The sequence below is a fragment of the Rhinatrema bivittatum genome, unplaced genomic scaffold (genome assembly GCF_901001135.1).
Source record: "Rhinatrema bivittatum unplaced genomic scaffold, aRhiBiv1.1, whole genome shotgun sequence".
Lineage (NCBI taxonomy): Eukaryota > Metazoa > Chordata > Amphibia > Gymnophiona > Rhinatrematidae > Rhinatrema > Rhinatrema bivittatum.
The window spans coordinates 948309-975684 of NW_021820313.1; the positions used below are offsets into that span (position 1 = coordinate 948309).

Below are 27376 nucleotides of genomic sequence, written 5' to 3' on the forward strand. Positions count from 1 at the left end.
CAAGAACTTATCCAATCCTTTTTTAAACCCAGCTACACTAACTGCACTAACCACATCCTCTGGCAACAAATTCCAGAGTTTAATTGTGCGTTGAGTGAAAGAGAACTTTCTCCGATTAGTTTTAAATGTGCCACATTTGAAAAGCTTTTATAGACCGGTATTCGTGTGGACATCATATCAGTTTACATGGAACTTGAAACAGTAGTACATTGAATAGGGTGCAATAAACTGGGAGGAGGGGATCGAGCAAATCAGATAGGAACATTGCAGATATAACTTGGTAATAAGTTGATAATAATTGTACAAGGGCATATTGGTTTACATGGAACTTGAAACAGTAGTACATTGAACAGGGTGCAATAAACTGGGGGAGAGGTGGGGGAATCGACCAAATCAGATAGGAACATTGCAGATATAACTTGGTAATAAGTTGATAATAATTGTACAAGGGCATATTGGTTTACATGGAACTTGAAACAGTAGTACATTGAACAGGGTGCAATAAACTGGGGGAGAGGTGGGGGAATCGACCAAATCAGATAGGAACATTGCAGATATAACTTGGTAATGAGCTGATATTAATTAAACAAGGGCATTAATTCTGAAACACTCAGTTACTGCAGAGTGGCACTGGAGCGCAAAGCTCGGGATGTGTTTTATTTATTTTTTTCTGTAGCCGATGTCTCTGTGCATAAATGATTCCCTTTCGGATGCTGCCTGCCTGCGTGCAGCTGCCTCAGGACCCCCGGCTCAGGTCTCGCCGCGGTTTACACTCAAGTTACTGCAAAGTGGCACTGGAGCGCAAAGCTCAGGATGTGCCGAGGCACTTGACGTTTAGGTTCAGAAAGTCACAAATCGTCCCGCGGTCCATTTGCCGCAGATTCCCGGTTTTTCCCACGCTATATTACACTTTGGTGGAGGAGGGGAGAGATGGGGGTGGGTGTAGCAAGGCCCACCCGCCACCGTTTCGCCTTGGTCGCCTTAAAATCCTCGTCTTCGTGACGGCTTCCAGAAAGTTTCCTTCCGCCGCAGGCTGGCTCTCTCCTGCAACCGGAGCCTAATCGGGAATGCATTACAGCACTCTCGTCTGTTCACAACTCCACTGCTCCTAAAATAATTGCATGCATCTTAACATCAAATATTAAAACAGAGATAACAGTTGGGTTTTTCTTTCAGGATAGATTTGGAAAGTGCTGACGCGTGTGCCAATACCAGTTTGTTCCTCTTCCTGAACCCTACCAGTGATGCCACTCTTATACAGCAAGAGACACCTCAGGTGTTAACAGCACACACAAAATTATTTGCATTAGAAAAATTTGCACCTGGCTGCCTAACCTTGGTGCCTCATTTCCCCCTTCCCCCGGGACACTGCTAGTGCACCTCAGTCATGCCCCGGCACGGCTCTCCTGTTATACCTGTTCTGCATTTGCCGGTCAGCCCTGGGGAAACCCACTGGTGTTTTCTTCCGGGGTTTGCATGCCTCGTCAGCGCCGGGAGTTCTCCAGGGCCAACGCTTAAACAGGAGGGGGAAGAGGAAGGACTGAGCAAGTCGCATCGTGTTCCCCCTTCCTCGCCTCTGGGGAAACACATGATGCTGATGAGGCGGTGTCTGTGCATTTCCGTGCACGAACACAGAACCTTCAGGGCCCTATAAAGGAGGACCTGGCGTTTCCCCCCCACTCAGCCCCCAAGCCTGCAAGAGCATCTCTCGCCCGTCACCATGAGCCTGGAGCTGAGGAATGAGGCCTTCTCCTCCTTCGTGCTCTATGCCACGCTACTGCTCCTCAAGATGTACTCGCTGGCGATCCTCACCGGCCAGCTCCGGCTGCGCAGGAAGGTAAGCGGGGGCTGTGAGCGGGGCAGGAGTGAGGTGCAGTGGCAGAGCTGTGGGGGTGGGGGGGGAGAGCTCAGGACCAGAATAGCAGGGGGTGCTGCAGGGCAGGAGTGAGGTGCATTGGCAGAGCTGTGCATGTGGGGGTCTCAGTACCGGAATAGCAGGGGGTGCTGCAGGGCAGGAATGAGGTGCATTGGCAGAGCTGTGTGTGAGGGTCTCAGTACTGGAATAGCAGGAGGTGCTGCGGGGCAGGAATGAGGTGCATTGGCAGAGCTGTGTGTGAGGGTCTCAGTACTGGAATAGCAGGAGGTGCTGCGGGGCAGGAATGAGGTGCATTGGCAGAGCTGTGCGTGTGGGGGGGTCTCAGTACCGGGAATAGCGGGTGGTGCTGCAGGGCAGGAGTGAGGTGCACTGGCGGAGCTGTGTGCGTGGGGGCATTTGCTTTCTCCTGCCCTGAACTGCTGAGCCCACACGAAAGGTGCGCACATCCAGCTAACATTGAAGGTTTCCTCCCTACCGCCATCTGCAGTTTCCACGACCTGCAGACAAAAACACTCTCCTTGTCTAAATCAGTTTTCAATTCCGTTTGAAATAAACCACAGACATCCTTCCTCTAGGGTAGCATTTCAGCTAAAGAGGGGAGAGATTACAGGAGGGACTCATTAAGAGGAATTGTGGAGACGCTGATGGCGAGATAAGATGTCCTGTGCCTAATGCCCCTTATTGTGTAGCAGCATCCACACCAGTTTGTTCCTCTTCCTGAACCTTACCAGTGATGTCACTCTTATACAGTAAGAGACACCTCAGGTGTTAACAGCACACTCAGTCAGGATAGGCTCTAATTTGCTAGGGAGTTGATTCTATTCTGTATTTTGTGCTGTTATTCTCTGTAATTTTCACCTTGGGCCTTCAGGGAGTGGCGGATCGGAGAGGTGAATAAGTAAATCCTTTCCGACGTCTTTTGCAGTACATTCTGGGACTGGCGGTCCCTGTAATCGTTTCTTTTTCTATTGCACGAGTCGATTTTTTCAGTGGGCTCCTTCCTTCTGTTTCCTGTTCTTTAGGCATTTGCCAACCCGGAGGACTCCATAAGGCACGGAGGGCTGAAGTACTGTCGCAAGGATCCAGACGTGGAGCGATGCAGGAGGTAAGAGAGGGAGCTGCACAGAGCTGTCACCTCTAGGGCACTGGGAACGGGAGGGCTCAGGGGATGGGCACAGGGATACAGAGCCTGTCACCTCTAGGGCACTGGGAACGGGAGGGCTCAGGGGATGGGCACAGGGATACAGAGCCTCTCACCTCTAGGGCACTGGGAACGGGAGGGCTCAGGGGATGGGCACAGGGATACAGAGCCTGTCACCTCTAGGGCACTGGGGAAGGGAGGGCTCAGGGGATGGGCACAGGGATACAGAGCCTGTCATCTCTAGGGCACTGGGAACGGGAGGGCTCAGGGGATGGGCACAGGGATACAGAGCCTCTCACCTCTAGGGCACTGGGAACGGGAGGGCTCAGGGGATGGGCACAGGGATACAGAGCCTCTCACCTCTAGGGCACTGGGAACGGGAGGGCTCAGGGGATGGGCACAGGGATACAGAGCCTGTCACCTCTAGGGCACTGGGGATGGGAGGGCTCAGGGGATGGGCACAGGGATACAGAGCCTGTCACCTCTGGGGCACTGGGGACGGGAGGGCTCAGGGGATGGGCACAGGGATACAGAGCCTGTCACCTCTAGGGCACTGGGGACGGGAGGGCTCAGGGGATGGGCACAGGGATACAGAGCCTGTAACCTCTAGGGCACTGGGGACGGGAGGGCTCAGGGGATGGGCACAGGGATACAGAGCCTGTCACCTCTAGGGCACTGGGGACGGGAGTGCTCAGGGGATGGGCACAGGGATACAGAGCCTGTCACCTCTAGGGCACTGGGGACGGGAGTGCTCAGGGGATGGGCACAGGGATACAGAGCCTGTCACCTCTAGGGCACTGGGGACAGGAGGGCTCAGGGGATGGGCACAGGGATACAGAGCCTGTCACTTCTAGGGCACTGGGAACGGGAGGGCTCAGGGGATGGGCACAGGGATACAGAGCCTCTCACCTCTAGGGCACTGGGGACGGGAGGGCTCAGGGGATGGGCACAGGGATACAGAGCCTGTCACCTCTAGGGCGCTGGGGACGGGAGGGCACAGGTGATGGGCACAGGGATACAGAGCCTCTCACCTCTAGGGCACTGGGGACGGGAGGGCTCAGGGGATGGGCACAGGGACACAGAGCCTGTCACCTCTAGGGCACTGGGGACGGGAGGGCTCAGGGGATGGGCACAAGGATACAGAGCCTGTCACCTCTAGGGCACTGGGGACGGGAGGGCTCAGGGGATGGGCACAAGGATACAGAGCCTCTCACCTCTAGGGCACTGGGGACGGGAGGGCTCAGGGGATGGGCATAGGGATACAGAGCCTCTCACCTCTAGGGCACTGGGGACGGGAGGGCTCAGGGAATGGGCACAGGGATACAGAGCCTGTCACCTCTAGGGCACTGGGGACGGGAGGGCTCAGGGGATGGGCACAGGGATACAGAGCCTGTCACCTCTAGGGCACTGGGGACGGGAAGGCTCAGGGGATGGGCACAGGGATACAGAGCCTGTCACCTCTAGGGCACTGGGGACGGGAGGGCTCAGGGGATGGGCACAGGGATACAGAGTCTGTCACCTCTAGGGCACTGGGGACAGGAGGGCTCAGGGGATGGGCACAGGGATACACAGCCTGTCACCTCTAGGGCATTGGGGACAGAGGGCTCAGGGGATGGGCACAGGGATACAGAGCCTGTCACCTCTGGGGCATTGGGGATTGGAAGGGGATGGGCATAAAATGACTGAGCCTTACTTTCTAAGAATTAAAATATTCTTTGGCATACATGACATGCCCTCGGAACCACGAGGCAACATGGAGGGCTTGGCTCAATCACCTCGGCGTGAGTGACCCCGGATAGCCATGCCTGGGATTCCTCATTCACAGAAAACCGCAGTCACCGCAACGACACAGTTCGCTTGAACCTTACCTGGCTTCCTTTTTTCCCTTCCCCCCCTCCCCTCCTCTGCACACTCCACCGCAACGACATGGAGTGCGTCTACCCCTTCCTCTTCATCGGCGTCCTCTACTGTATGCTGGAGCCCAGCCCATCCATCGCCAAGATCCACTTCCGCATCTTCTTCCTGGCCCGCCTCCTCCACACCGTTGCCTACCTCTTCGCCTTGAAGGCGCCCATTCGATCCCTGGCCTACACCCTCGGTCAGATCCCCTGCTTCTCCATGGCGATCAAGATCCTCGTCAACGTCGCCTTTAGTTGGTAGAGGAGAATGTGCCAGGACTGGACGAACCCACCTGCGAAGGCCCCTTAAAAAAAAAAAAGGGGGGGGGGTGCCTGCTGTGGACTTGAGCAGCTCTTTTGACAGCAAAGGTAGAAATGTGGTGTTTTTTCTTAGTTGGCCTTCAAGGAGACTTGGAACTTTCACTTCCCCCACACTGCTGCCAAGTTCTTTTCAATAACTATGAGTGATTGGGGGATTAACTTGTCTGCACTTGAAAGACCACGAGAAGCTGCAAGGACTCCTAGGTCAAGAGTGGATGATATACCTCCGTGCCTGTCGGACTTTCATCACCAGCCAAGCTTCAACAGCAGCCTTGGAGAGTGTCCAGACTCCAGCTCGTGGGCGGGTTATTTGAGGATACAGGGATGTCTACCAACATCCTTGTGATGCATTCGGGAGCCTGGTGACCATCCTGGACCGCGCGGGTGGACCACGGCGTCAGGGTGATTAGCTGGCACACCTCGGACAATGGTCAGCGATGTCCATTATCAGTGACTTGACCTTGGTCAACCACCGACCATTTCAAAGGCCAGGTTTCTGCTGGCAAAGGTCAGGGCAGACGGATAGGTAAGGCTGGCCCTGGTGACAGAACTCCACCGTGGTGAAAAACACAACCGAGTGAGGATCGTCGTCGTGGTGGCCAACACCTTGGCCAAAAGAAAAGGTCAAGGACAAGGGATCGTCCTATGAAAGGGGAGGGCGGAAAGGAATGTGAAAAAAAAGACTTTTCCACTGGGTGGGTGGTGGGCACCTGCACCTGACCTCCAGTAGAAGTGGGAGGAGCCAGAGCAGTGGCAAAATCCAAGCAGGCAAGGCAAAGATACAGGGAGGGTCCTTTTCCCTCATGGGTTAACGTCTGCATGCACGGGTTGTTTTTTTTTTTTCCTACCTGCGGATGTTAGCCCGAATTTTCAAAGCACCTAGAGCCCCTTTGAAAATTTGCCGGGAATAGGCAGAAGCGGTACCGACGTTCATGCACAACGCACTGCCCGCTCGCGGGGAAGGTGCAGCTTGGTGCGCGCAAGTTTGCACGCCTGCATACGAAAACGGAAAGTGTACGCTTAATCATGTCCTTGCCCCCCCCCCCCCCCCGGAATGCTTCTTTGTAGTAGCGTGAAAGTACCAGTGAAATCAGTTTGGAGCATACTTTTACCCCGCTTCCTCCCCCCCCCCCTGAACTGGGGTAATTTTTAAAAGGCCAGGATCTAGGTGCTTAAATCCTATTATAAATTACCCCCCCGGAGAGACCGATATTCGGGTCTCTAAGAAGCTGGTGCAGCCAGAGGGAGGGGTAAGGTCGGGGGAACGATGTTTGGCGATCGACCAGCAGCCCTACAATTAGGCCTCCTGTTTCCAGCTGAAATGAGGGGCCTACCCTTTAGGCATTCATCGGGACAGAGGCAGGGGAATGGAAGGGGGGGAGAGAGGCACATTGGGAGGAGAGCAGAGGTTGGAGGGAAGCCATAGATCTCCTACAGCCTGAGAGTGCGCTGAAGCCAGGCAGGCCCTGTGCAGACATCTTAATGTAAAGCCACAGCACCCGAAGAACAGATGGCCCGGCCATAGCGCTCCAGCTCCCACGCAGACTGCGCCTGCATTCACCATGCTGTAAACGCATTATAATATCGGACAGGGAAGGGGATCCCGAAAGCTGTGCGTGTGGGGGTTTTTTTTGGTTTTTTTTTAATTATTATTATTTTAAATCACTGTTATATTTATAATCCTTTAGCAAACAGGTTTCAGAAGCACATTGTGTAAATATTCCACTGCAGATAGCAATAACATTGCTTGGAAAATATCTCCAGACTATGTACATAATAATTATGTGATGTAATTTATTATAGTATCATAAGAGAAGGATAATTCTGCGCAAAAGATGTGTGTGTGTACTTCCTTGTTTTCCAAATCTCTAGCTGTTTTCCCTCGTACACACCCAGCAATAGACTTGTCCAAGGTCACACACAGCGTCAGAGCCGGGGATTAGAAGTAAAGCACAGAAGCTTTTCTTGTATAATCAAGTAAACCTGAATAAAGATTAAATTATTAAAAAAAAAAAAAAAAAGTGAAGGACAGGGAAATAAAGAGACTCGCACCAAAGTCGTACACAGCGAACCAGTGACAGAGCCGGGGATTAGAACTGAGGCAGAGGAAGGTAAAGAGTCTCACCCCGAGGTCACGCGCAGAGACTCAGTGACAGAGCCGGGGATTAGAACTGAGGCAAAGAGAGGTAAAGGGACTCACCCTGAGGTCACGCGCAGAGACTCAGTGACAGAGCCGGGGATTAGAACTGAGGCAAAGAGAGGTAAAGGGACTCACCCTGAGGTCACGCGCAGAGAGTCAGTGACAGAGCCGGGGATTAGAACTGAGGCAGAGGGAGGTAAAGGGTCTCACCCCAAGGTCACACTCAGAGAGTCAATGACAGAGCCGGGGATTAGAACTGAGGCAAAGAGAGGTAAAAGGAATCACCCCGAGGTCACACTCAGAGAGTCAGTGACAGAGCCGGGGATTAGAACTGAGGCACAGGTCGCACATAGTAGCTTAGGCAGGTCATGGTGGCCCCTGATGCATCCTCAGCATACAGGACACACACACACACCCCTTGGTAAAAGCTGTACCAAACCTTACCGCATGTAACGGGGCCAACCTTTGTCCACATCCTCCCTTCTCTTCCAGTCAGATCAGTGGCCGTTAAGACGGCAGGTCAATTGCATTGGGGAGACCCTAAGCAAAGCACTCCCCTGACCCTGCGGTTGCTTCTCCTCCCTCCATGCACCCTGAAGACAGTGGAAGCGCGCCACCAGGGAAGAAGAGAGCAGGGATCAGGAGCTCAGGCCAACCTGCCACTTCTTACCCGGGGGTAACTCTGCCCCCAACAACCAGAGAGGAACCTGGAAGGAGGAAGGGGAGAGGGAGCGGAGCCTGGGGTGATGCAGAGGAATCTGAGGAGGGAGAGGGGCGGAGAGGGAGAAGAACCTAAGGGAGAGGAGGGGAGAGAGGGTAGAGAAAGAGAGAGAGATGCTCAGACTCCCCACCCCGGAGCCAGCCAAAATGAATCACAGGGGCCAGGGGGAGGAATGGTTCGCATGCTGTCCTAGAACTGCCCTGTCTTTTTTTTTTTTAATGTTTCCACGGCAACGGGATCTCCCTGCGGCTGAAGAGTCTAGGGAGGGAGAAAAATTGAAAAGAGCCGCAGGGGAGGACTAGGCAGCAACCTACCCCGAATGAGTGCAGTGCAGAGGTGCAGCTGCTGCTGGCGGGGAGCAAAGGGGGTGTCACCTTGGATATCGGAATACAGGCCTTATATATAACCATCAAACTATCCGCCTAGCTTCTCCCTCCCTCTTCCCCACCCCGGGGCCAGATTTAAAAGATTATGGCGCCCAAAGGCAGAGGAACAGGGATTGGGGGGAGAAGGGGGGGGAGAAGGGGTTTTGACCCCTAGAAGTCAGAGAGCAGCAGGGAGAGCACCAGCTGTTGGGTGACTTCATAATTTGTCCCCCTTAGGCCCCTGCCTAAATCTGACACCCCCCGCGCTCATAGGACTCGTAGTTTCCGCTTCTCTTATAGAAATCAGAACTACAAGTCCCAGCATGCAGCGTGGGCAAGGCCAGGAGCGGCTCGGCCCGTCCGCCGAGAAGCCTGGCAACCTCATCGCTGTGGCGCGCCTCCCACCTAAACCGCAGGCCGAGCAATCAGCACGGACGCGTCTGGCTTTCAGTGCTTCCAAGATTTTATTGTTTAAACAGTGCCGACTCACTTTTAACATATATTAACATAGCACATTCATTTCCTGAATAGTTTTGGTGTTTCAGGAACACACACATATATATATATATATATTTATTTATTTTAAATTTTATTTTGAATCGTCCTTCCACCCTGCCCCCTTCCTCCAAACCAGCCACACCTCCCAGAAATCATTGCTACACTGCTTCTGATATTGCAGGGGTATTCTGGGAGCCGTAGTTTTTTTTGGTTGCTCAGACACCAACAGGCAGTGACTCTCCCAGGATATACTTGAATGGGCTGAAATAGGCCAACAGGCAGTGACCTTTTTCAACAAGCTCCAGACTCACAGGCGACGGGCCAGACAGGTCCTGGTTCTGTGTCTACTGCACTTGGAATTCCCGCCTCTCATAAAGGCGATGGCAGACTAGAATAATACTTTTTTTTATTTTTTAATTCAACTACCACAGGAATAACTGGCTTGAAGATGAGGCCCGGGACCACTCACAGGTCACTTTGTATGTCAAGGGCCATGGCATCGTTGGGGTAATTCTCATGTCGGACCAACCCCCAAAATTTGCAGCCTGCAGAGACTCCATCCTGAAATCGTTTTAACTGAACTCAGGCAAACTCAAGGCAGCTGTGGAAACTCCGTATTATTGTCGACTCGGAAATCCACGCAAAACTCGGAACTGGGGTGAACCCGTCCAAAATGGAATGGGAGTCGAGGTGCAGTCACGGCACCCAAATCTGGTGACCAGTGATGGGGGTCACCATGAGGGCAGCCCTTCTGCTATTGTTTGGTAGCCACATACCGTGGCTTGGCCTGAGTCTGATAACCTGGAGCTTGTTGGGGGGGGGCAGAAGGGGGCACCTACTTGGATTCCTTGAGGCAGGCTAGATGGGCCTTACCATTCTTACTTGCCGTCGTAGTTCTACGATTTGACCTGTTGGTGGGTTTTCTGTCTATGAGAGAAAGTGGTCTACAGTGCCACGCCTTATCACCCACGCGTGAATTTTATACGATGCGGGTGGGAACGCGGCTCTGTTTAAACTCACTATAAGGTTCAGGAAGGTCCTGGAAGCTTCTCAGACATTGCTCCATGACCTGAAAGTACTTCCGATGATTTATCATGAAGTGACACAACAAAGACAAGCCAGGGAGATCTCACAGCTAGGTGGGGAGGCCCACTGTCCTCCATTTGAATACAGAGAACTATGCTTGGGGGTTTTTTTGGTTAAAATAATGACTATTTTCCTATTAGTACCTGCAAAAATAAAGGGTCAGTGCATTTAAAAGGAAGAGTCACCAGATGGCTGTAGGTCATTCAGTGGGGACCAACCGGAGCAGGTCCTGGATTTTACCCTCTCTCCCCGTTGCATCCATGGGATTTGTATAGAAAGAGTCCATCCATTCAGAGGTAAAAACAGGACTGGTTCAGCCCGTCCCCAAGGATTTGGGGGCCAGCGGTTCGCCTTATAACAAGGAGTTCATTATGTCTACCCTTGTATAACAGCCTTTTGGTCTACAGGGATCCACCACAGCAGAGGAAGAAATCATTCATCTCAAGCCAGCTGTCAGGGGGGACATGTGTCAACGGGGCCCCAGCTGTATGCTCAGGGGCCCTCAGGATCCCAACCAGCAGTAATCCGTAAGGTGTCCCGGCTTCAAGTCAGCGATGTGATCATTGAACCACCCTACCTGTGCCAGAGATGTCTGGGGCAGGACTCCTCTGCTGCCAAGTCACTTTTCCGTTCAAGATTGCAGAAAACGTCTCTCAGTTTCTTCACTAGGCTCCTGATGTCTACGGCCAGGTGCTGGGGATGGCAAGATTTGACTTTGATTTCCACGATTAACGCCGTTCCTAAAGTGCTGTTCACCAAGAGTGGTTTGCTCCTCAGCCAGAACCTATCCAGGAACGCAAAGCTCTTCATCAGAAGCGTTTTTCCCCGTCTCTTGTGTTCAGAATATTTTGTTCTGAGGTGGAAAATAACCAGGAAGCGATCTCTCTAGTTGGATTTCATCATGACTCCGTAGCGTCATATGAAAGAGAGACCCATGGCAAGAAGCCAAAGTCATGGAGACCCCCTGGAGAGGCAGCCACAGGAAGAATCTCGGGCTGGCGAGATGGCCCGACGGGAAGCTGGGGGGGGGCGAATCGTTAACTGCAGCCAGAGATGGAAGGACTCTGAAGAGCCTTCACCAGTGATAGGCATGGAGGCGCAGACCCCAGCGTGGGTAGGCACATCCCAGCTCCACCAAACATTGGCCAAAGCGCCCAGGTTCCTGCCATGAACGTGCTCCCGAGGCAGCCTGCCTAGCACAGGTCTTCGCCGATCGTGCTACGATCCCCCTCCCCGTACGCAAGCGGTGAAGAAGGATTTGTGAAAGCTCTGGGAAACCTGAGGCAGAAAGGCTGTCCCCGACCGCGCCGGGATCGCTGCGACGGTCAGTCAGGGGAACTGGTACGGCTGGCGGGGGGGGGGGGGGGGAGGAGCAGCTGTTCCAGTGTTATTAGGATAGGGCTGCTCTCCCTGCGGAGGGTTGGGGGTGGGGGGCAAGGCTGTAGCTACGGTGAAGAAGAGGATGATGATGTACGGAGGGTCCCCCCCCCCAGGAGAAGATACCCCCTTCTCTTCCGGAGGTGCCGCGTTCAAGTCTCTTCTGATGCCGCAGAGGACAAAAAAAAAAAAATCAAATCCGGCAACCTCCAGAGGAAGGTGGAAGCAGGATACCTCCGTCGCGCCCGATCCTTCCTTGCCACGACCCGGCTCAGTGTTAAACCATCCCGTTGGGCTGCTTAGGGCGCGCTAGCTGCTGGTAAAGTTCGGAGCGGAGGAATCGTGGGTAGGAGTCTTTTTCCATCAGCCCGTAGATTCGCCTCTGGGCCAGGTCAAAGCAGGAGCGCGTTGGGAGGAGGATGTTGTTGGTGGTAATATCCCGGGTGCGGGAGTCAAGGTTTACCTGGCAAAGGGGTTCGGGGAGGGGGGGGGGAAAGAAATTCAAACACCATAGTTACAGTGGTAAAAGAGTTTTCAAACAACTTACAGAGGGAAGGGAAACAGCTGGGGTGAGCAAGCGACATTACGTTTTCTGGGAACTGGGTGCCCTGGAGATAATCGCACCTCGTTCCCAGTCAGCCTGCCTAGTCCACCTAATAACCCAATCTGTATCTTTCATTTCTCATAATCTAAATATCCCCAACATCCAGTGCCTTCTGAATCTCGTTTCTGATGGGATTTTTAACCCCTTTATGTTTCTACCAGGTAAACAGGACTACAAGTCCCAGAATGCATCTAGGTGTGAAAGGCGTGGCCCTCTGAATACAGTAAAAGGCTAAGAAGGAGAATTACATACTTTTTTTCCAGCCACTATCTGTTCCCCAGGCTGCCAAAATGGCTGCTGGCGCCGGAAGAGAAGAATTAACCGGGGAACTGGATTTCAAACCTGCTGTCTGAGCGGGCGTGATCAGAACGGGGCTGCTTGGGTTTAATTAGCCTCTTCCGGTGCATTCAGAGGGGCACGCAGTAAAACGGGAGCTCGTGTCGGGCGCCCACATTCCTAAGGCGCGCGCATCCGCAGCCTCTGGGCGCCCGACGCGGCATGTAAATTAGTGGCCGTCCTAAAAAAAGGACGCGGAAGGTACAAATCGTGCATCCCTTGCGCTCAAAAGCACCGGGCGCCCCGGAGACGCGGCTGTGCACGGGTTAGGAACACGGATGCTCAACACTAGCATCCGCTTTATCCCACCACAGATAACTCACACGCACGCCTGCAGCGTGTATATAGTGTGCCCACTAATTTTGCTTTTTGTTTTCGATCACTTCCTTTTTTTTTTTGTAAACTTCAGTCCCCGCGAGCAGTGGATCTCGGTATCGCTGCAATACTAAGCCGGAGGAACCACTGACAGCACGATTTTTTTGTTTCTTCTTGAGCCCTTGGCTCGCGGTATGACAATGCCAGCTCTGGGGCTGGCGTTAAGTTTGCCACGTTAATGAGTGTGCGTTGGGCGCCGGGATTTTTTCCGCATTGGGGGCAATAGCTAATAGCCTCATCTATATGGCATTTACATGTGATGAGAGCTGTTAGCCACGTGCTGGCCTGGATGCGCGTGTTGGACCCATTGCAGCATCGGAAGTTATTCTAGCTCGTCCAAAACGCACGAGCACCCACTCGTTAAGCTGTGCGCTAGGCTGAGCGCACTATATTGCATCGGCCTTTGAGAAAGTAATTCACAACACCCTCTCTCCCGACCTCCCCTTAAAGCTATTTGTCTTGGTGGCCATTTTGTGATGACATCATCAATGGAAGAGATCTAGTTGAGGGGCATTTGAGTAGGGTGACCAACGGGCTCCATGTCACCAAGGATGGACAGAACCACTCCTAATATTTGCCCTGGTCCATGCTGGGACTTGTACAGAGTACACACATGAGATGGGGCAGACCCAGGATGGGCCCAGCCTTGCTGGATAACATGGATACAGTTGGTAACTCTGTCTCCTCTCTGGGAACTGCCCTGCACTCTCCGTCCGCTCACCCAGTCTGCCCTGTCCTCCTACCTCCTTGAGTGCATGGAGCGCTATGTACTGCTCATAGATCTTGCGGGCCTTGCTCTGCAGCTTGAAGTTGGGCCGCGTCTTCTTGAAGTCCTCACATGCCATCCAGAAGTCTAGATTCTCCTCGCTGAACTCTGTCTGCAGGAAAGCGCGGAAAGCAGCTCGGCCGTCTGGTGGGGTGAGAAGGGAGAGATCATGTGTGTGGGGGAGTGGAGCAGATAGAGAAAGGTTTTCCACACAGCCTGATTTGCATCACAATGCAGTGGTCTCTCTCCGTGCTAATGTGTTACTTCAGCGTTATCTCCGCGCGAATACAAATGACTTACACCTAGGTCTCGCCCATAGCTCATCAGCACCCGGGCACTGCCTTACCCTGTGGCTTACCCCAGGCACTATCAGTGGAAAGCAGGTGTCGGCTGGCAAAGTTTGAGACTTGGGTAGAGCGGCCTGAGGATGGAAGAAGGAAAGATGTGTGTGTGTGTGGGGGGGGAGGGGGGAGGGGGTAAAGGGGTGGTGTTAAGACTCACACAGATGATGCAGAAGCTTCTCCAGGGATTCTGCCCAAGTGGCAACTTCTTCAGCAGGAGGCCTGCTCGGGGGAGGGAGTTGCCAAAAAAAAGAGAGAGACGGTCAGCGCAGAGGGCACAGAGAAAGACAGAAACGTACAGATACAGGCAAAGAGGAAGGGATGGAGCAGATGAGAGAGGGAAGGGTGGGGAGCAGAATAAAGTTACTGGGGAATGGAACAGGCTTACCGCAGGCTGTGGGAGTGCATAGACCCAGGAGAGCTCCAGAGACGGAAGAGAGCCAGGTGACTCCTCTTGTGCTTCTCTCTGAAAGGTCACAGGTTGGAATGGTCAACCAGGGATTGAGGGGAATCTTATCCGTGGGGAGGGAAGTGACGCACAGCGAGTCAAGGGCAAAGGGTTGGGGAGGCTCCATACAGGGGAGGGGGGTGGATCAGTGGGAGGGGGCGGGTAAAGGTGCATTGCAGGACACAGACCCGCCGAAATGCAATATCAGATTGCAAGGGAGCCTTCACTCACTGGTGTTTCCTGTGGCGATGCTTCTCCCGCTCCCCCTCAAACTCCAGGCCCAGGTCCGATTCCACGCTGGATGCCAGAGACTGCAAAAAAAAAAAACAACACAGAGAGAGGGAGAGACGCTGGTGGAGAGGAGGGTAGGTTGTGTAGGGGGAGAGGAACCCTTTCGTCCCTGCAGAGCTGCCTGGAAATGAATGCGCTATTTGGAAGACATCTGTAACCCCTAGGGAGAGGAGTCCTCCATTCCAAAACAAAATAAGGGAGCTACAAGTCAAGGCAGATGCCCTGAACTCCTATAATTTCTCTGGGTAGCCCATTAACTCTCTCCAGCTGCAGGCCTCCTCCTCAGAGAAGCAGAAAGCACTTCCAAGGCTAAATTTATCTGCTTCCCCAGAGACCAAGAGGGCCGTAAACATCTTCAATTTCAGCCTACTGGCACGCTCTGCGTTTTACTGGAGTCCCCGTCCCCCCTCCCCCCTGGTATTTCCAGCCCCTGCGCTCTCTGCATTTGCCAGAGTCTCCCCCTGATATTTTCAGCTCCTGGAGTTCTCTGCATTTGCCAGAGTCTCCCCCTGATATTTTCAGCTCCTGGAGTTCTCTGCATTTTGCCAGAGTCTCCCCCTGATATTTTCAGCTCCTGGAGTTCTCTGCATTTTGCCAGAGTCTCCCCCTGATATTTTCAGCTCCTGGAGTTCTCTGCATTTTGCCAGAGTCTCCCCCTGATATTTCCAGCCCCTGCGCTCTCTGCATTTTGCCAGAATCTCTCCCTGGTATTTTCAGCCCCTGCACTCTCTGCATTTTGCCAGAATCTCTCCCTGGTATTTCCAGTCCCTGCGCTCTCTGCATTTTGCCAGAGTCTCCCCCTGATATTTTCAGCTCCTGGAGTTCTCTGCATTTTGCTAGAGGCTCCTCCCAGCGGAGGGCTAGAACAGTTATCACTTGGATGGATAACAGCACAGTTTCAAAGCTCCTACAAAGCATTCCTCCTTATCTCTCTTCTCAAGTGCTCTACACATTCTGACATTTTTGTGTCAATGCCAACGATCAAGGTATGTGCCAGTCCAGAACAGTCCCCTAGTGAGGCAGGTTTCTATGAGCATCATCTAACAGGACCGAGCGATAACCACCCAAACAGGCTCTGAGTTCTAATCAGCCACAGCTTAGGGTGAAATTGTTGTTTCTTAAACCAGCAGGTCTAGCAAAAAAAAAATAAAAAAATTATATGTAGAAATCCATGTTAGACAGTACAATGCCCAGGTCACGCTGGTCAGAATGTGGAGGGGTCCGATTCACACAAAATCAGGAGTTAGAAACAGTTCTAGCAGAAAGATGTTCATTAACATGGACGAATAAGACACGAAAATCTCATCGCAGGCTCGCTCAATGTCGCCAACATCCTGAAAGGGGGATTGGGGGGAGGGGAGCTCGCCGAGCGCGCTCCCGGCGTGATGTCGCTTCATGCTTAGGGGGGGGGTCGAGAAGCCGAGAAACATGTTTTGCCTCTCCTCCCACCCCCACCCCCCACCCTTGCACGGCAGTCGCCGCTCGCCGCCTGGTTTGCGAAAGCGATTACACGCAGCCTGACACCGTGAGTGAGACACGGCCGAACAGGAGAAAGACTGACCCCTTTCATCTTTGGTGGGGGGGGGGCAACCCCTCCCCAAAAACCCAGTGTCGTAGGTAGAAGTAGGCAGAATGAGAGTTAAGGGAGAAACGCGGGTTACGTGAAGCAGAACGAAGACGAACGCCGGCCCCATCCGCACGCTTTGCCTTGCCCTGGACAAACGTCCGAGCTGGGGGGGGGGGAGGGCCACAGCAGCGGCTTTGAAGAAGCTCCGCTGACCACAGCGCTCCGGAGGGGGGGGGGGCCCCCTCCCCTTCCCAGATGTTCCCGATGCTCGCCCGGGGATCTGCCAGACCCGCTACTGCCCCATGGCCGTGAGTGTAATCCGTGGCTGCAAGGAGCTTGTACGTAACAGGCTTGCAGACAGGCAGAAAGTGCATGAGAGGGAGGATGAGAGAGAGGACAGAACTGAATAGCCAGGAAAGCAACCTCTGGCGGGGGGGGGACACACGACAACATGTCACTGGCCCTTTAAAAGTGACTTTCGCACAGGGAAACCTTTTCCAATGTTTTAAAAACTGAGAGGTGTCCAAAAGAATCAATGATGCTCAACATCCGCTATGTGACAAAAACCTGAACATTTGGATACCCAGGGGTCACAATAATTTGGGCGGGGCCTCTAAATTATCCCTTTCTTGTTTTGATTTCTGTTTTATTCCTGTGAAAAAAAATCTTAAGTTTCTAAAATGTGTTCTGATAAACGTAAAGCAGGAATGCAGCACGGACAGAGGAAGTGTGGATCTCCACTGGAGCCCCATGCAGGCGTCACACGGATACATGTAAAGCATGAATACAGCACAGACAGTTGAAGAGCAGCTCTTCATGGGAGCCCTGTGCAGGCATCACACTGAAGCATGTAAAGCATGAACACAGCACGGACAGCTGAAGAGCGGATGTTTATTAGAGCCCCATGCAGGCATCATAATGACGCATGTAAAGCATTGACACAGCACGGACAGCTGAAGAGCGGGTGTTGATCAGAACCCCGTGCAGGATTCACACTGATACACATAAAGCACGAATACAGCACAGACAGTTGAAGAGCAGATCTTCATGGGAGCCCTGTGCAGGCATCACACTGAAGCATGTAAAGCATGAACACAGCACGGACAGCTGAAGAGCGGATGTTTATCAGAGCCCCATGCAGGCATCATAATGACGCATGTAAAGCATTGACACAGCACGGACAGCTGAAGAGCGGGTGTTGATCAGAACCCCGTGCAGGATTCACACTGATACACATAAAGCACGAATACAGCACAGACAGAATTCTGAGAGAATTATTTACTCTTAAAATCAAAGTTTAAGAATAATAAAATATGCAGAATGACAGGGTGGGATGCACCCAGAGAGACATGGAACTAAGAAAGTGCTTGAAGAAATTGCTTTATGAAAGATTTCACCCTCCCTTCCCTGTTGGAGGCTAGTGTAGCCACCTTTGACCTTGGACAGCTCCCACCTCCAAAGCCAGAGATGGATTTGCGTGGCCAGTGGACTGGGACAGTGAGAAAACAAAAACCCTGCCATTCCTGCTGGGAGGAAGAAGGATACAGGACAGACGTTCCAAGATTCCTCTTCCTAGGCCCCCCCTTCCCCACCACCACCACCACCTCCCTTGGCAATAAGCATCAAAGACTTCCTGTGCAGATCCTGGGAACTTGGGCCACTCAGCTGCAACCCTCTGACCTGCAGCCCTGAGGACAAAGGGAGAATCACTTTCCCACTGCAGCCCACTGCATATGATCCTCGACGGGGAGATCATACGCTGGGCTCTGATGAGCCGTCTGCAGCGATATCATGTTCGGTTCTGATTAGGTAGGGCTGACTGTGGCGTGACAATACCATGACTGTGGTCACTGACTGTGGCTGGGTGTGGCTGACCATGGCTTGACAATACCGTGACTGTGGTCACTGACCGTGGCTGGGTGTGGCTGACCGTGGCGTGACAATACCGTGACTGTGGTCACTGACCGTGGCTGGTTGTGGCTGACCATGGCTTGACAATACCGTGACTGTGGTCACTGACCGTGGCTGGGTGTGGCTGACCGTGGCGTGACAATACCGTGACTGTGGTCACTGACCGTGGCTGGTTGTGGCTGACCGTGGCGTGACAATACCGTGACTGTGGTCACTGACCGTGGCTGGGTGTGGCTGACCGTGGCGTGACAATACCGTGACTGTGGTCACTGACCGTGGCTGGGTGTGGCTGACCGTGGCGTGACAATACCGTGACTGTGGTCACTGACCGTGGCTGGGTTGTGGCTGACCGTGGCATGACAATACCGTGACTGTGGTCACTGACCGTGGCTGGTTGTGGCTGACCATGGCGTGACAATACCGTGACTGTGGTCACTGACCGTGGCTGGGTGTGGCTGGCCATGGAGCGACAGGCAGGCAACGCATGTCTCTTACAGCGGGGATGCTGGGGAGGCTGGTTTTATTCTGAAATGTCGCAAAGCACGCCAGGAGAAAACAAACACGCCGTGTCCCGGGAGGGAGCCTGGATTATCCTTTTTTAAGCGGCCTACCAACAAGGCGTCGTCACTTTGATAAATAAATAACAAGCATCTCCCCTTCTCATGTTTCCACCGCCAGGATCACCGAATAAACAGGAAATGTCTTCGGGCTGTTACCAGAACCGGGACGAGGAGGGAGAGAGGGAAGAAAAAAAACATCCTCGCTTTTTCAAGGAACAAGACGGTCCAGAGAGATTACGGCTGCGGCAGCGCCTATAATCACATGCAAGAGAGATATCGGGGGGGGGGGGGGGGGTGGTACCGGCACCAGGACACAGAACTCCTCGCCCTTAAGGCACCGGGGATATGGAGGGCGAGATGCCCTGCGTGACTGCATGGGTCTTGCTTTTTTATTTTTTGCGTGCTTTTGAATGACGGATGCTTGACGCATCATCCGCGCTGCAAACCAGCCCTGAAGAAAGGGGGGGGGGGGGGGAGACCTCGGGAGCTTAATAAACCAATTCAGGTGAAATCCCCTCCCTGTTAATCGTATGAATCCCGTGTCTGAACGCATCCCCTCGTCATCGCCGCAGTCCTGACCTGAGCCCTTGGGGGCAACTGTGAATGTTGACGCTGGTTTTAGAAGGGAAGGTGGGAGCCTTTCAGACGCCCCGGAGATGAGTCACGGACTCGTTCGGGAATTTTTTTTTTTTTTTTTGTGTGTGGCCGGCGGAGGCGGCAAGAGTTGGAGAGGAGAGGAGAGGAGAGGTGATCCTGATGGGTTTGGGACTGATGTTTGGAACCCGCAAGCCATTGGGTGAGGGCGGGAAGCCGGAGTGCCAGCCTCCGGTGGGTGCCCCGGTTCCTTTGCCCTCCTCCCCGGAGCGCGGTTCTAGGGGGAGTGATCGCGTAAGGGGGGGAGGGGGGGGATATGGAGTTCCACCCTCCTGATTTCGTTACTCCAGCGCACGCCTGAACTTCCTGAAGCGCTACTCGTTCGTGGCCTGGTGGGGGTGACGCAGCTCTGATTTTCGTAGGAAAGGCAGCAGGCGTTTACATCTCCCAGGCCAGCAAAACGAAAAAAAAAAAAAAAAAGAGAGACCCAACCAGGCCCGCCTCAGCTGACGCGGTGTAATCCAGGCACTCCACCTATGAGTCCCCGTCGCAAAGGATATTTTGGGCAGGTGTCACTGCACTGAGAAGGGAATCCCAGCCAGAACCAGAACTCGCCAACCTCGGTCCAAACCGAGCTCACCCCCTGTTGGCCAAGGAGCAGAAGGCTGCCACCCCCATTCGCTGCAGTTCTCACCCTTGGCCACCGGAGGGAGCCTCTCGGCCACAGAGAGAGCACCACAGGCGTTGCCTTACCTTACTGGAACTGCTGAAGAAGGACCTCAGGTGCTGCTTGGCGGCTGCCATCTTGGTCGCTCGGCGCTGCTTCCGCAGGGTCTCGGGAGACGGCAGGCTCCACCCGCTCCCCGAGTGCTTCTTCTCCTTCTTCTCCTTCTTTTTCAGCAGGCCGTCGGGCACCTCCACCCCCTCGCCCCGGTCCAGGTGGCCCTCACTGTACGTCCTCCACATCCCGCCCAGGGCCTCTGGGCCGAGTCGCGGCTCCCCGCCCCGCGCCAAGCTCTCCCGGCTGCGCTCCACGTCCCACTCCTCGCAGCTCTCCTGGCGAAACCGGTCCAGCAGGTCGGTGCTGAGGCTGAAGGCCTTGTCCACGCGCACCTCCGGCACCGCCATCGCCGGCGTGGCGGGGCCGCCGCCGCCGCCGGGCTGGGCGGGCTCGTTGGCTGGGTCCTCGGATTCATCGGGGGGCTTCTGGTTCTGGAAGCCTGAGCGGTGCCAGGGCAGGTCGCAGTCCGTCAGGCAATTCTCCGAGCCCGACTTCCGTAGCGGGTTCAAATTTTTGAACATCTGGAGAAGAGGAGAAATTCCATCAAATGTCTTTTGGATCACTAGAATTGTCAAACTGGATTAAATTAAAGGGCCATCTGGCCAAGCATCCTGTCTCCAACAGTGGGAAGCAGTGAGTGGATAGAGGGCGACGTAGAAGTGTCTATCCCTTCTCACACCCTACCACTTTCAATTAGACTTAGGCTAGTGATGGCTTGAACCTGGGGTGGACGTTTCTGACGGATGTGTTTAGCAGCTTTTCGTTTGCTTGCTTGTAATTAGAACAAACTCAACCCCCAATCCCTTCAACTCTTAACCCCAAATTCAAACCCTAACCTTAACCCTCCACCACTACAGCTCAACTCAACCACCAAAAACCTCAAACCCGCCCCCCCCCCCGACTCAACCTATCCATCGGCCCCAAAACCCTGACCTGAACCCTCAACTCAGTCCCAATCCCATAACTCAAACCTCACCCCGAATATCAACCACTAACCACCAACTCTCAAGCTCGCCCGAAAAACTCCAGCCCCGACTGCAGCACCTCAACCCAAAACCACCCCTCCTGCCCGCCACCCCGAACCATTCTCTTAATTCAGCATGCGACAAATATGGACCTCTCTGCTTGACCCTCCAGCGCGTGACTAATGATGGTGGTGGTGGGGGGGGTGGGTGGAGGGGGGGAAGAGAGGGGGGGGGGTTCACCGCTGTGCAGTCTCCAATACCTAAGCCCCATTTTTCAAACCCATCGGGTCTCGCACTAGGACAACGGATGCCCGAGCCCGGATGCTTGCTCCGGTCTTCCACAGCCGTCGCAGGTTGGGAATTTCCCATAATGCATTAGAAATGTCTATTTATTTTTTAAGGGAGGGGGGGGGGTGGTTTCCTCAGATTTTGCTCTGTGCTATTTACGACAGGGTACACCGGCGGTTAGCAGGTAAGCTAAGGACCGTGAGGCCCACTTCACTTCCCGGTGCAGTGCCATGGACTCCCAGCTGGTCTCTGGCTTTCCGCTCCCTCAAAGCCCACCCCCCCCCCTTCGCTTCCTTGCAACTAGGGAATCCCTCTGCGCTCCTCCCGCTCACGGGATTTCCCTTCCCTTTTAGGATTCTGAACGAGACGGGTTTTGTCGCTGCGACGGGTGGACCGAGACGCGTCGGAGGGATCTCAGAGCCCCTCGCCACTACGCTCCCGGTACTGTCACACTGCAGTCGGCCACTCCTCGCCACGGTCGGCGACCAACAGTCCCAGTACTGTTGCACCGTGGTGTCAGCCATTCCCGGCCACAATACATAACCAGAGGTCACAGTCTTGTCAGACTGCGGTCGGCCATTCCGGCCATAATCAGCGGCCGCGGGCAACAGTATTTTCTCACTATGGCGAGCCATTCCCAGCCACGGTTAATGACCACAGGCACACCGTGGTCAGTCATTCCCAGCCACGGTTAATGACCACAGGCACACTGTGGTCAGTCATTCCCAGCCACGGACAAGAGCCGCAGCCCTACCAGTGTCTCACTGTGGTCAGCCATTCCCAGCCACGGTTAATGACCACAGGCACACCGTGGTCAGTCATTCCCAGCCACGGTTAATGACCACAGGCACACTGTGGTCAGTCATTCCCAGCCACTGACAAGAGCCGCAGCCCTACCAGTGTCACACTGTGGTCAGCCATGACCTAGGACCACAGTCACAGTTTTGTCCGACTGTGGTCGGCTATTCCAGCCGTGGTCGGGGGGGGGGGCGGGAAATCACAGGCACAATATTAACACACCATGGTCAGCCATTCTCTGCCATGGTCATTTGCAAGACGCCTTGGGCATGGGTTCGGAAGAGTGAGTAATGGAATCCCAAAACCCAATTGCACCGCGTCCACAGTGTCATCACGATACGGCGATTTGTCAGCTCTTCCATCCTGCCCGGAAGGCCCTGTCCCAGCCCCCGCACAGGGGCTACGAGGCAGCAGATGGGATGAGAGGGGACAGAGGAGCGGGACGGTCCCTAAGAGCGGCATAGGTAGGGTGAGGCTGTTAATGAGAACATAAAATCTAGAAAGTGCAAAAATATTATTTCGTCACCATTAGATTTTTTTTTTTCAGTCTTCTTTTTAATTTGCGGACCATTTTCTATAATTACTTGGGCAAAATATGTGCGGATTGTCACGGCCCAAAAGGTTTTACCGGATCTGAGAGATCCGGGGGGGAGGCAGTGGGGTAGACAGAAAAAAAGGACGTGAGGTGCAATTAAGGCTGTAGCCTGGGAGACGGGTCAGCAGCACGACCGCTCGGTGGGCAATCAGAAGGGGAAGAGTCTGGAGAGCAGGCCAAGGTCACGTTCAGGGACACCCGGCTCGGCATCCAGCAGGCCTGGCCTGAGGTCGCCTTATCAAAGACTTGTATTACAGAAACAAGGTCACCAAGCCTTCTCACAGATATGGCACCTGCAGCAGGTTCTAATCCCACCGCTGCCACCACCAGTTCTCCCCGGGTGACCTTCGGCAAGGTTACATAAATCTCCGCGCGCACCCAGCCTAAAAGATGGCAAGCTGTTTAGAGGAAGGGACCTTGTCACCCTGTTATTTATTCTGTTTTAATCCGTATGACATTTCCTCTCTCTTTAACGCTCCCGAATAAACAAGGAGATTAAAGGGATGGGCTGAGAGGGCTGGCAAGACCTGCATCATCATCTGTATACAGGGCACGCCACAAACAGTAAATATTATTCCAGATTGCTGCCTGTCGGCATCAGCAGCTTTTCTGCTGCCTGAGGAGGCCGTTTACAGAAGGAAACACCCTGAGCTTCTGACTCCACTGCCACTCTGCAGCACCCCCAGTGCAGTACAGTGGGTTGGGGTTTTTTTTTTTTTTCGTTTGTTTTGTTGTCGTTTCAATTGATCTGAGCGGGGAAATAATTCACTCTGGGATTTTTAAAGCTTCTTCTCAGTGCCCCCCCCCCCAGTGCCCTTTGACCCCTCCCATTTCAGCCAGGCAGGGAGCTACTGAAGGAGCCCTGTCCTCCTGGCCCAAATGTATTTCATCCTACAATCATAAATTCTTTCCTCTGGTGCTTTTGATTTTTTTTGGGGGGGGGGGGGAGAGAGGGGTTAAATCACTATTTAAAAGAGGCCCCTTCACCCACAGACCATGGGACCCTTCTCCGCCCCTCCCCCTCCCCAAATGCAGGACATCCCGGCGGTGTGGCAGCGACTCCCAGCCCCCGGGCGCCTCTTCTGCTGGGTTTTTGGCTTCCCTCCAAGGCATCTGCAGAGGCGCACACTTTATGCCATGTTCGAGGGAGGGAGGGGAGATCCTTCTGTCAGATGGGGGGCGCACTGTGGAGTGACCGCCTGGGGCAAGAGAGAACCGGCCGATCCAGTCCTGTTTTCTTCTGCTTGCCGCTGCCTGCTGGGAGTTGTGGTTCTGAATCTTCCGAGGGCCCCGGGACCGGGGGTGGGGGAACCAGGACTGGATCGGCCTGTTTGGGTTCACCTTGAGATGGAAGCGGGGGTGGTGAGGTCGCGCCCCCCCCCCCCCCCCCCCCACGGGGAGACAGGGAAGAGCGACAACAGGGTAGGGCGAAGAAGAAGAAGAAGAAACAGAGACCGCGGGATAGAAAGAGAGGTGGAGAGAGCCTTGCAGGGCCGGGGGGGGGAAGTGCAGAGGAAAAAGTGGGAAAGAGAAGTGAAAAGAGGAAGAGAGATCAGATTTCTACAGAAAGAAGGAAATGCATGGGGAGGAGAGAGAGAGCTTGCGACAGAGAGAAGGAGAGCCAGAAACAGAGAAAAAGTGAAGAGGGATTAAGGTAAGCAAGCCCCGCTTCCCCCCACCCCCCAGCCTCTTACCTTCCCTTCTCTCTCCGGGAGGCGCCGCCTGCCTCGCATCGGCCCCCCCCCCCCCGACGCACTCCTGCGGTCTCTCCCCTCCTTCTCCGCAGTGTGTGCGCGCCTCCTTTCTCCTGTGAGCACCGCGCTACAGTGCCCCGTGCTAGAGAGGGAGACGGAGGGAGAGTGCTGTGTCCCGTCCCCCCCACACACACCCACCCTGGCCCTGTACCTTTTCCAGTCCCGCAGAGCCCCGGCCAGGAAGCGAGAGCGCCTGCTGCAGTGTCCCGCATCTGCTGCCTGGGCTGATGGTATGTGTCAGGGTGATCTGCTGTCACACACACACACAGCGCTTCAGTCCCTCTCCCCCCCCCCCCCCCCCCCCCCCATACACACACGGACACACACTCCGCCTCCTCTCTATAGCAGTGTCTCTGTGTGAGTGTGCGAGGTCGCCTATGTGCCCTGTCCATGTGTCTTGTTTAAGGGGGGGGGGGGGTAGGTGTGTGTGTCCCTGTGCTGTGTCGGTTGGCGTCTCTCCCTTTTGGCATCCGCACACACACACACACACACACACACACACACGGAAGAATTCCTTTGTGCATAAACACAGCTGGCGAGGTGTTTGCCTGTCTTGACTGTTACCATCCGCCTCCCTCACAAATATCTCTCCTCCATTCAGGCAGAGAGAGCTGATCAAAACAAGGGGAGAGACCGGCCTTAAGTGCAGTGTGCCTGTGTGTGTGTGTGAGAGAGAGAGAGAGAGGTCACCTTCAGCAACCTCTGTGTATGAGGTACCGGAGATTTCCCCACCAAGGGTGTGTCAGATTTGTGATCAGAATTCCTGCCTGAGACACTCCAGGCCCGGCTGTCTCCTTCCCCTGAGGTCTCTCTTGCTGCCGAGGGCGTGCCATGGCCAGGAATAGCTGACCGCAGGGGGGGGGGGGAGGGCGATACAGTGACTGTGGTCACCGACTGGAGCTGGGAGTGGCCGACTCCGGCCTGCACTATTCTGGTCGCTGACCAGGGCTGGAAAGGACTGAGTGTGGTTGCCTCAGACTTCTGCCAGCCAAGGTCTGACCCAAGAATGATGTGGTGGTGTTTTTGTTTTTTTTTTCAAACAGGATCAGCTCCCGGCCAAGGCTGCAGTGGACAGGCCTTCCCCACTTGCCTACCTGGGAAGAACCCTGGTTTAAGGATGAACGTGAGGTCACTGGGACCCATGACTCCTCTGACGGTTGCCAGTGCTGTGGCTATGAGTCATGGGCCGGGACAGAGGACGTATCATTCTGCAAGGACCTGTCCCCAGGAATAGGTAACCAAGTCACGTGTCCAGGCTACAAAATTCTGAAGGTATCCAAGAACTAGGCCTCTCCCTGTTGCTCTCTGACTTCTGGGGGGGGGGGGGGGGGGGGGAGGGCAAAAGGATAAGCTCTTGAGCAGGGGCTCGCCACACCGACCAGGGCCGGTGCTTCCTTAGTGCAAACCAGGCGGTCGCCTGCAGCCCCAGAGTTTTAGGGACGGCAAAATCCTGCCCGCACGAGGCCCGGAAGGGTGCGGTGCCAGAGCTAACAGCAGCACGAAAAGGGAGAACTGTCCTAGACCCACCGTCACCAGTAGGGGGCAGCGCTGTCATAGAGAGGTAACAGGAGGTTTGCCCGGGGGGGGGCTAAATACCCTTGCACCGGCCCTGATCCCTTCCATGCTGTTTCCAGGCCGGATGCATTACAGAGGGACCCTCGGTCCTGGGCTGTGGGGGTCCCTTAAAAGCGGCAGCTCTTAAGATCACAGGATCCGGAGAGACCAGCACCGCCTCGGGACCTGACTGACTGCCTTCTTCGGCTGCTTTCAGGAAGCTTTTGTGGAAAAATGCATTAGCCTGGATGACTTTTCGGGGTTTTTTTTGTTTTTTTTTCCACAGGACACGTCAGTGAAAAAAAAAAACAAACAACCCACTAAGAAAAAAAAAAAAAATCCATATAGAAGCAGCCGCATGCTGGAGGGGACGTGATCTTGGGAGCATTTCCTGGTGCCATGGAGATAGGACAGATGCATCTTGGAAATGAAGAGAAGCTGTCGTTTTGCCAAAAATAAAAAAAAATGCAGCGCGGCCCAAAACAATAACATACATGAATGTGAAAAAGGAATTAAAAAAAACCCCCCCCACAAAAACCCAAGCTGTATTCTCTACACATGTAAAGGGCCAGGCCAGGCGGGACGGAGGACGCTCTCTCTCGCCGCCACGGATGAAAGAAGGACCCCTCCTTCCTTCCCCATGGCCGCAGGGGAGAGACGAGCAAGCTGATTTTGACTTTTATGGAGAATGTTTACACGAGCCTGGTTTTACACTTTTAGACCTTTTCTCTTTTTTTTTATTACAGCCGGGCACCGTCCCTGCAAGCCGCCAGGCCCTGAAAGGCACGGCCTGGCTCTCCTGTGGCCTCCCACTGGTGCGCGGGCTGCCCTGCCAGTGTGCGAGTGTGGCCCTTGGGATATCACAGACAGCAGGGGCCAATCGGCTCCTGCCCATGTGTGAGGGTAGCCTTTGTGACATCACAGCTAAGGGATGCCACCTCACCCCCCCATGTCAGCTGATCCACTCCTGTTTGTTCTTTTTTTTTTTCCCCCAGTTGCATGCAGGGATTTGTAGTTCTAATATTCCTGGGGGCTTCCTCCCTCCCCCCCCCCCCCCCCCCCCCCCACCTCCAGATTATGTTTCGGATTTCAATATTGAATTTTCCCTGTGCACTGTTTTCCGCGTAGTCAAGTAAAGCAGCTGGTTTTCCTTGGACTCTTTGTTTTAGAATCGGGAGGGGTCAACTCCGGGGCTGAGGTGCCGCAAACAGGCCCCGGTTTTCAGGATGTCCACCCTGAATACGCACGGGGTATGTCTGCACGTGCACTGGCTCCGCTGTACGCAGCTACGTCCCATGCCTATTCACTTTGGACATCCTGACAACCAGACCCACGAAATTGATCTCAAATAGGGCGAAATCGAGCCGCGTGCCAATCCGGGCAAAGGGGGCAAAAACCAGGTTGACCCGGGGCTGAGGTGATGAT

At 54.2% G+C, this 27376-nt stretch overlaps 2 protein-coding genes across 4 annotated transcripts; one reads left to right on the forward strand and one right to left on the reverse strand.

The window, feature by feature from the left end:
- The first annotated feature begins 1101 nt into the window (after positions 1 to 1101).
- On the forward strand, positions 1102 to 7072 carry LOC115081468 (prostaglandin E synthase-like). Its single transcript, XM_029585943.1, has 3 exons — positions 1102 to 1837; positions 2899 to 2981; positions 4928 to 7072. Exons 1-3 carry the CDS (start codon positions 1721 to 1723, stop codon positions 5175 to 5177), a joined length of 450 nt encoding a protein of 149 aa, XP_029441803.1. The 5' UTR covers positions 1102 to 1720; the 3' UTR covers positions 5178 to 7072.
- Positions 7073 to 8907: 1835 nt separating this feature from the next.
- LOC115081466 (regulator of G-protein signaling 4-like) lies at positions 8908 to 24708 on the reverse strand. 3 transcript variants are annotated; one of them, XM_029585941.1, is made up of 7 exons: positions 24549 to 24708; positions 19970 to 20518; positions 14525 to 14604; positions 14234 to 14311; positions 14006 to 14067; positions 13482 to 13648; positions 8908 to 11886 (listed from the first exon to the last, which is right to left on the reverse strand). In XM_029585941.1, exons 2-7 carry the CDS (start codon positions 20516 to 20518, stop codon positions 11701 to 11703), a joined length of 1122 nt encoding a protein of 373 aa, XP_029441801.1. In that variant the 5' UTR covers positions 24549 to 24708; the 3' UTR covers positions 8908 to 11700. The 3 variants fall into 3 exon arrangements, with proteins under 3 accessions (XP_029441801.1, XP_029441800.1, XP_029441802.1); XM_029585940.1 differs by lacking the exon at positions 24549 to 24708 and adding an exon at positions 24338 to 24531; XM_029585942.1 differs by lacking the exon at positions 19970 to 20518.
- Between the last annotated feature and the right edge of the window lie 2668 nt (positions 24709 to 27376).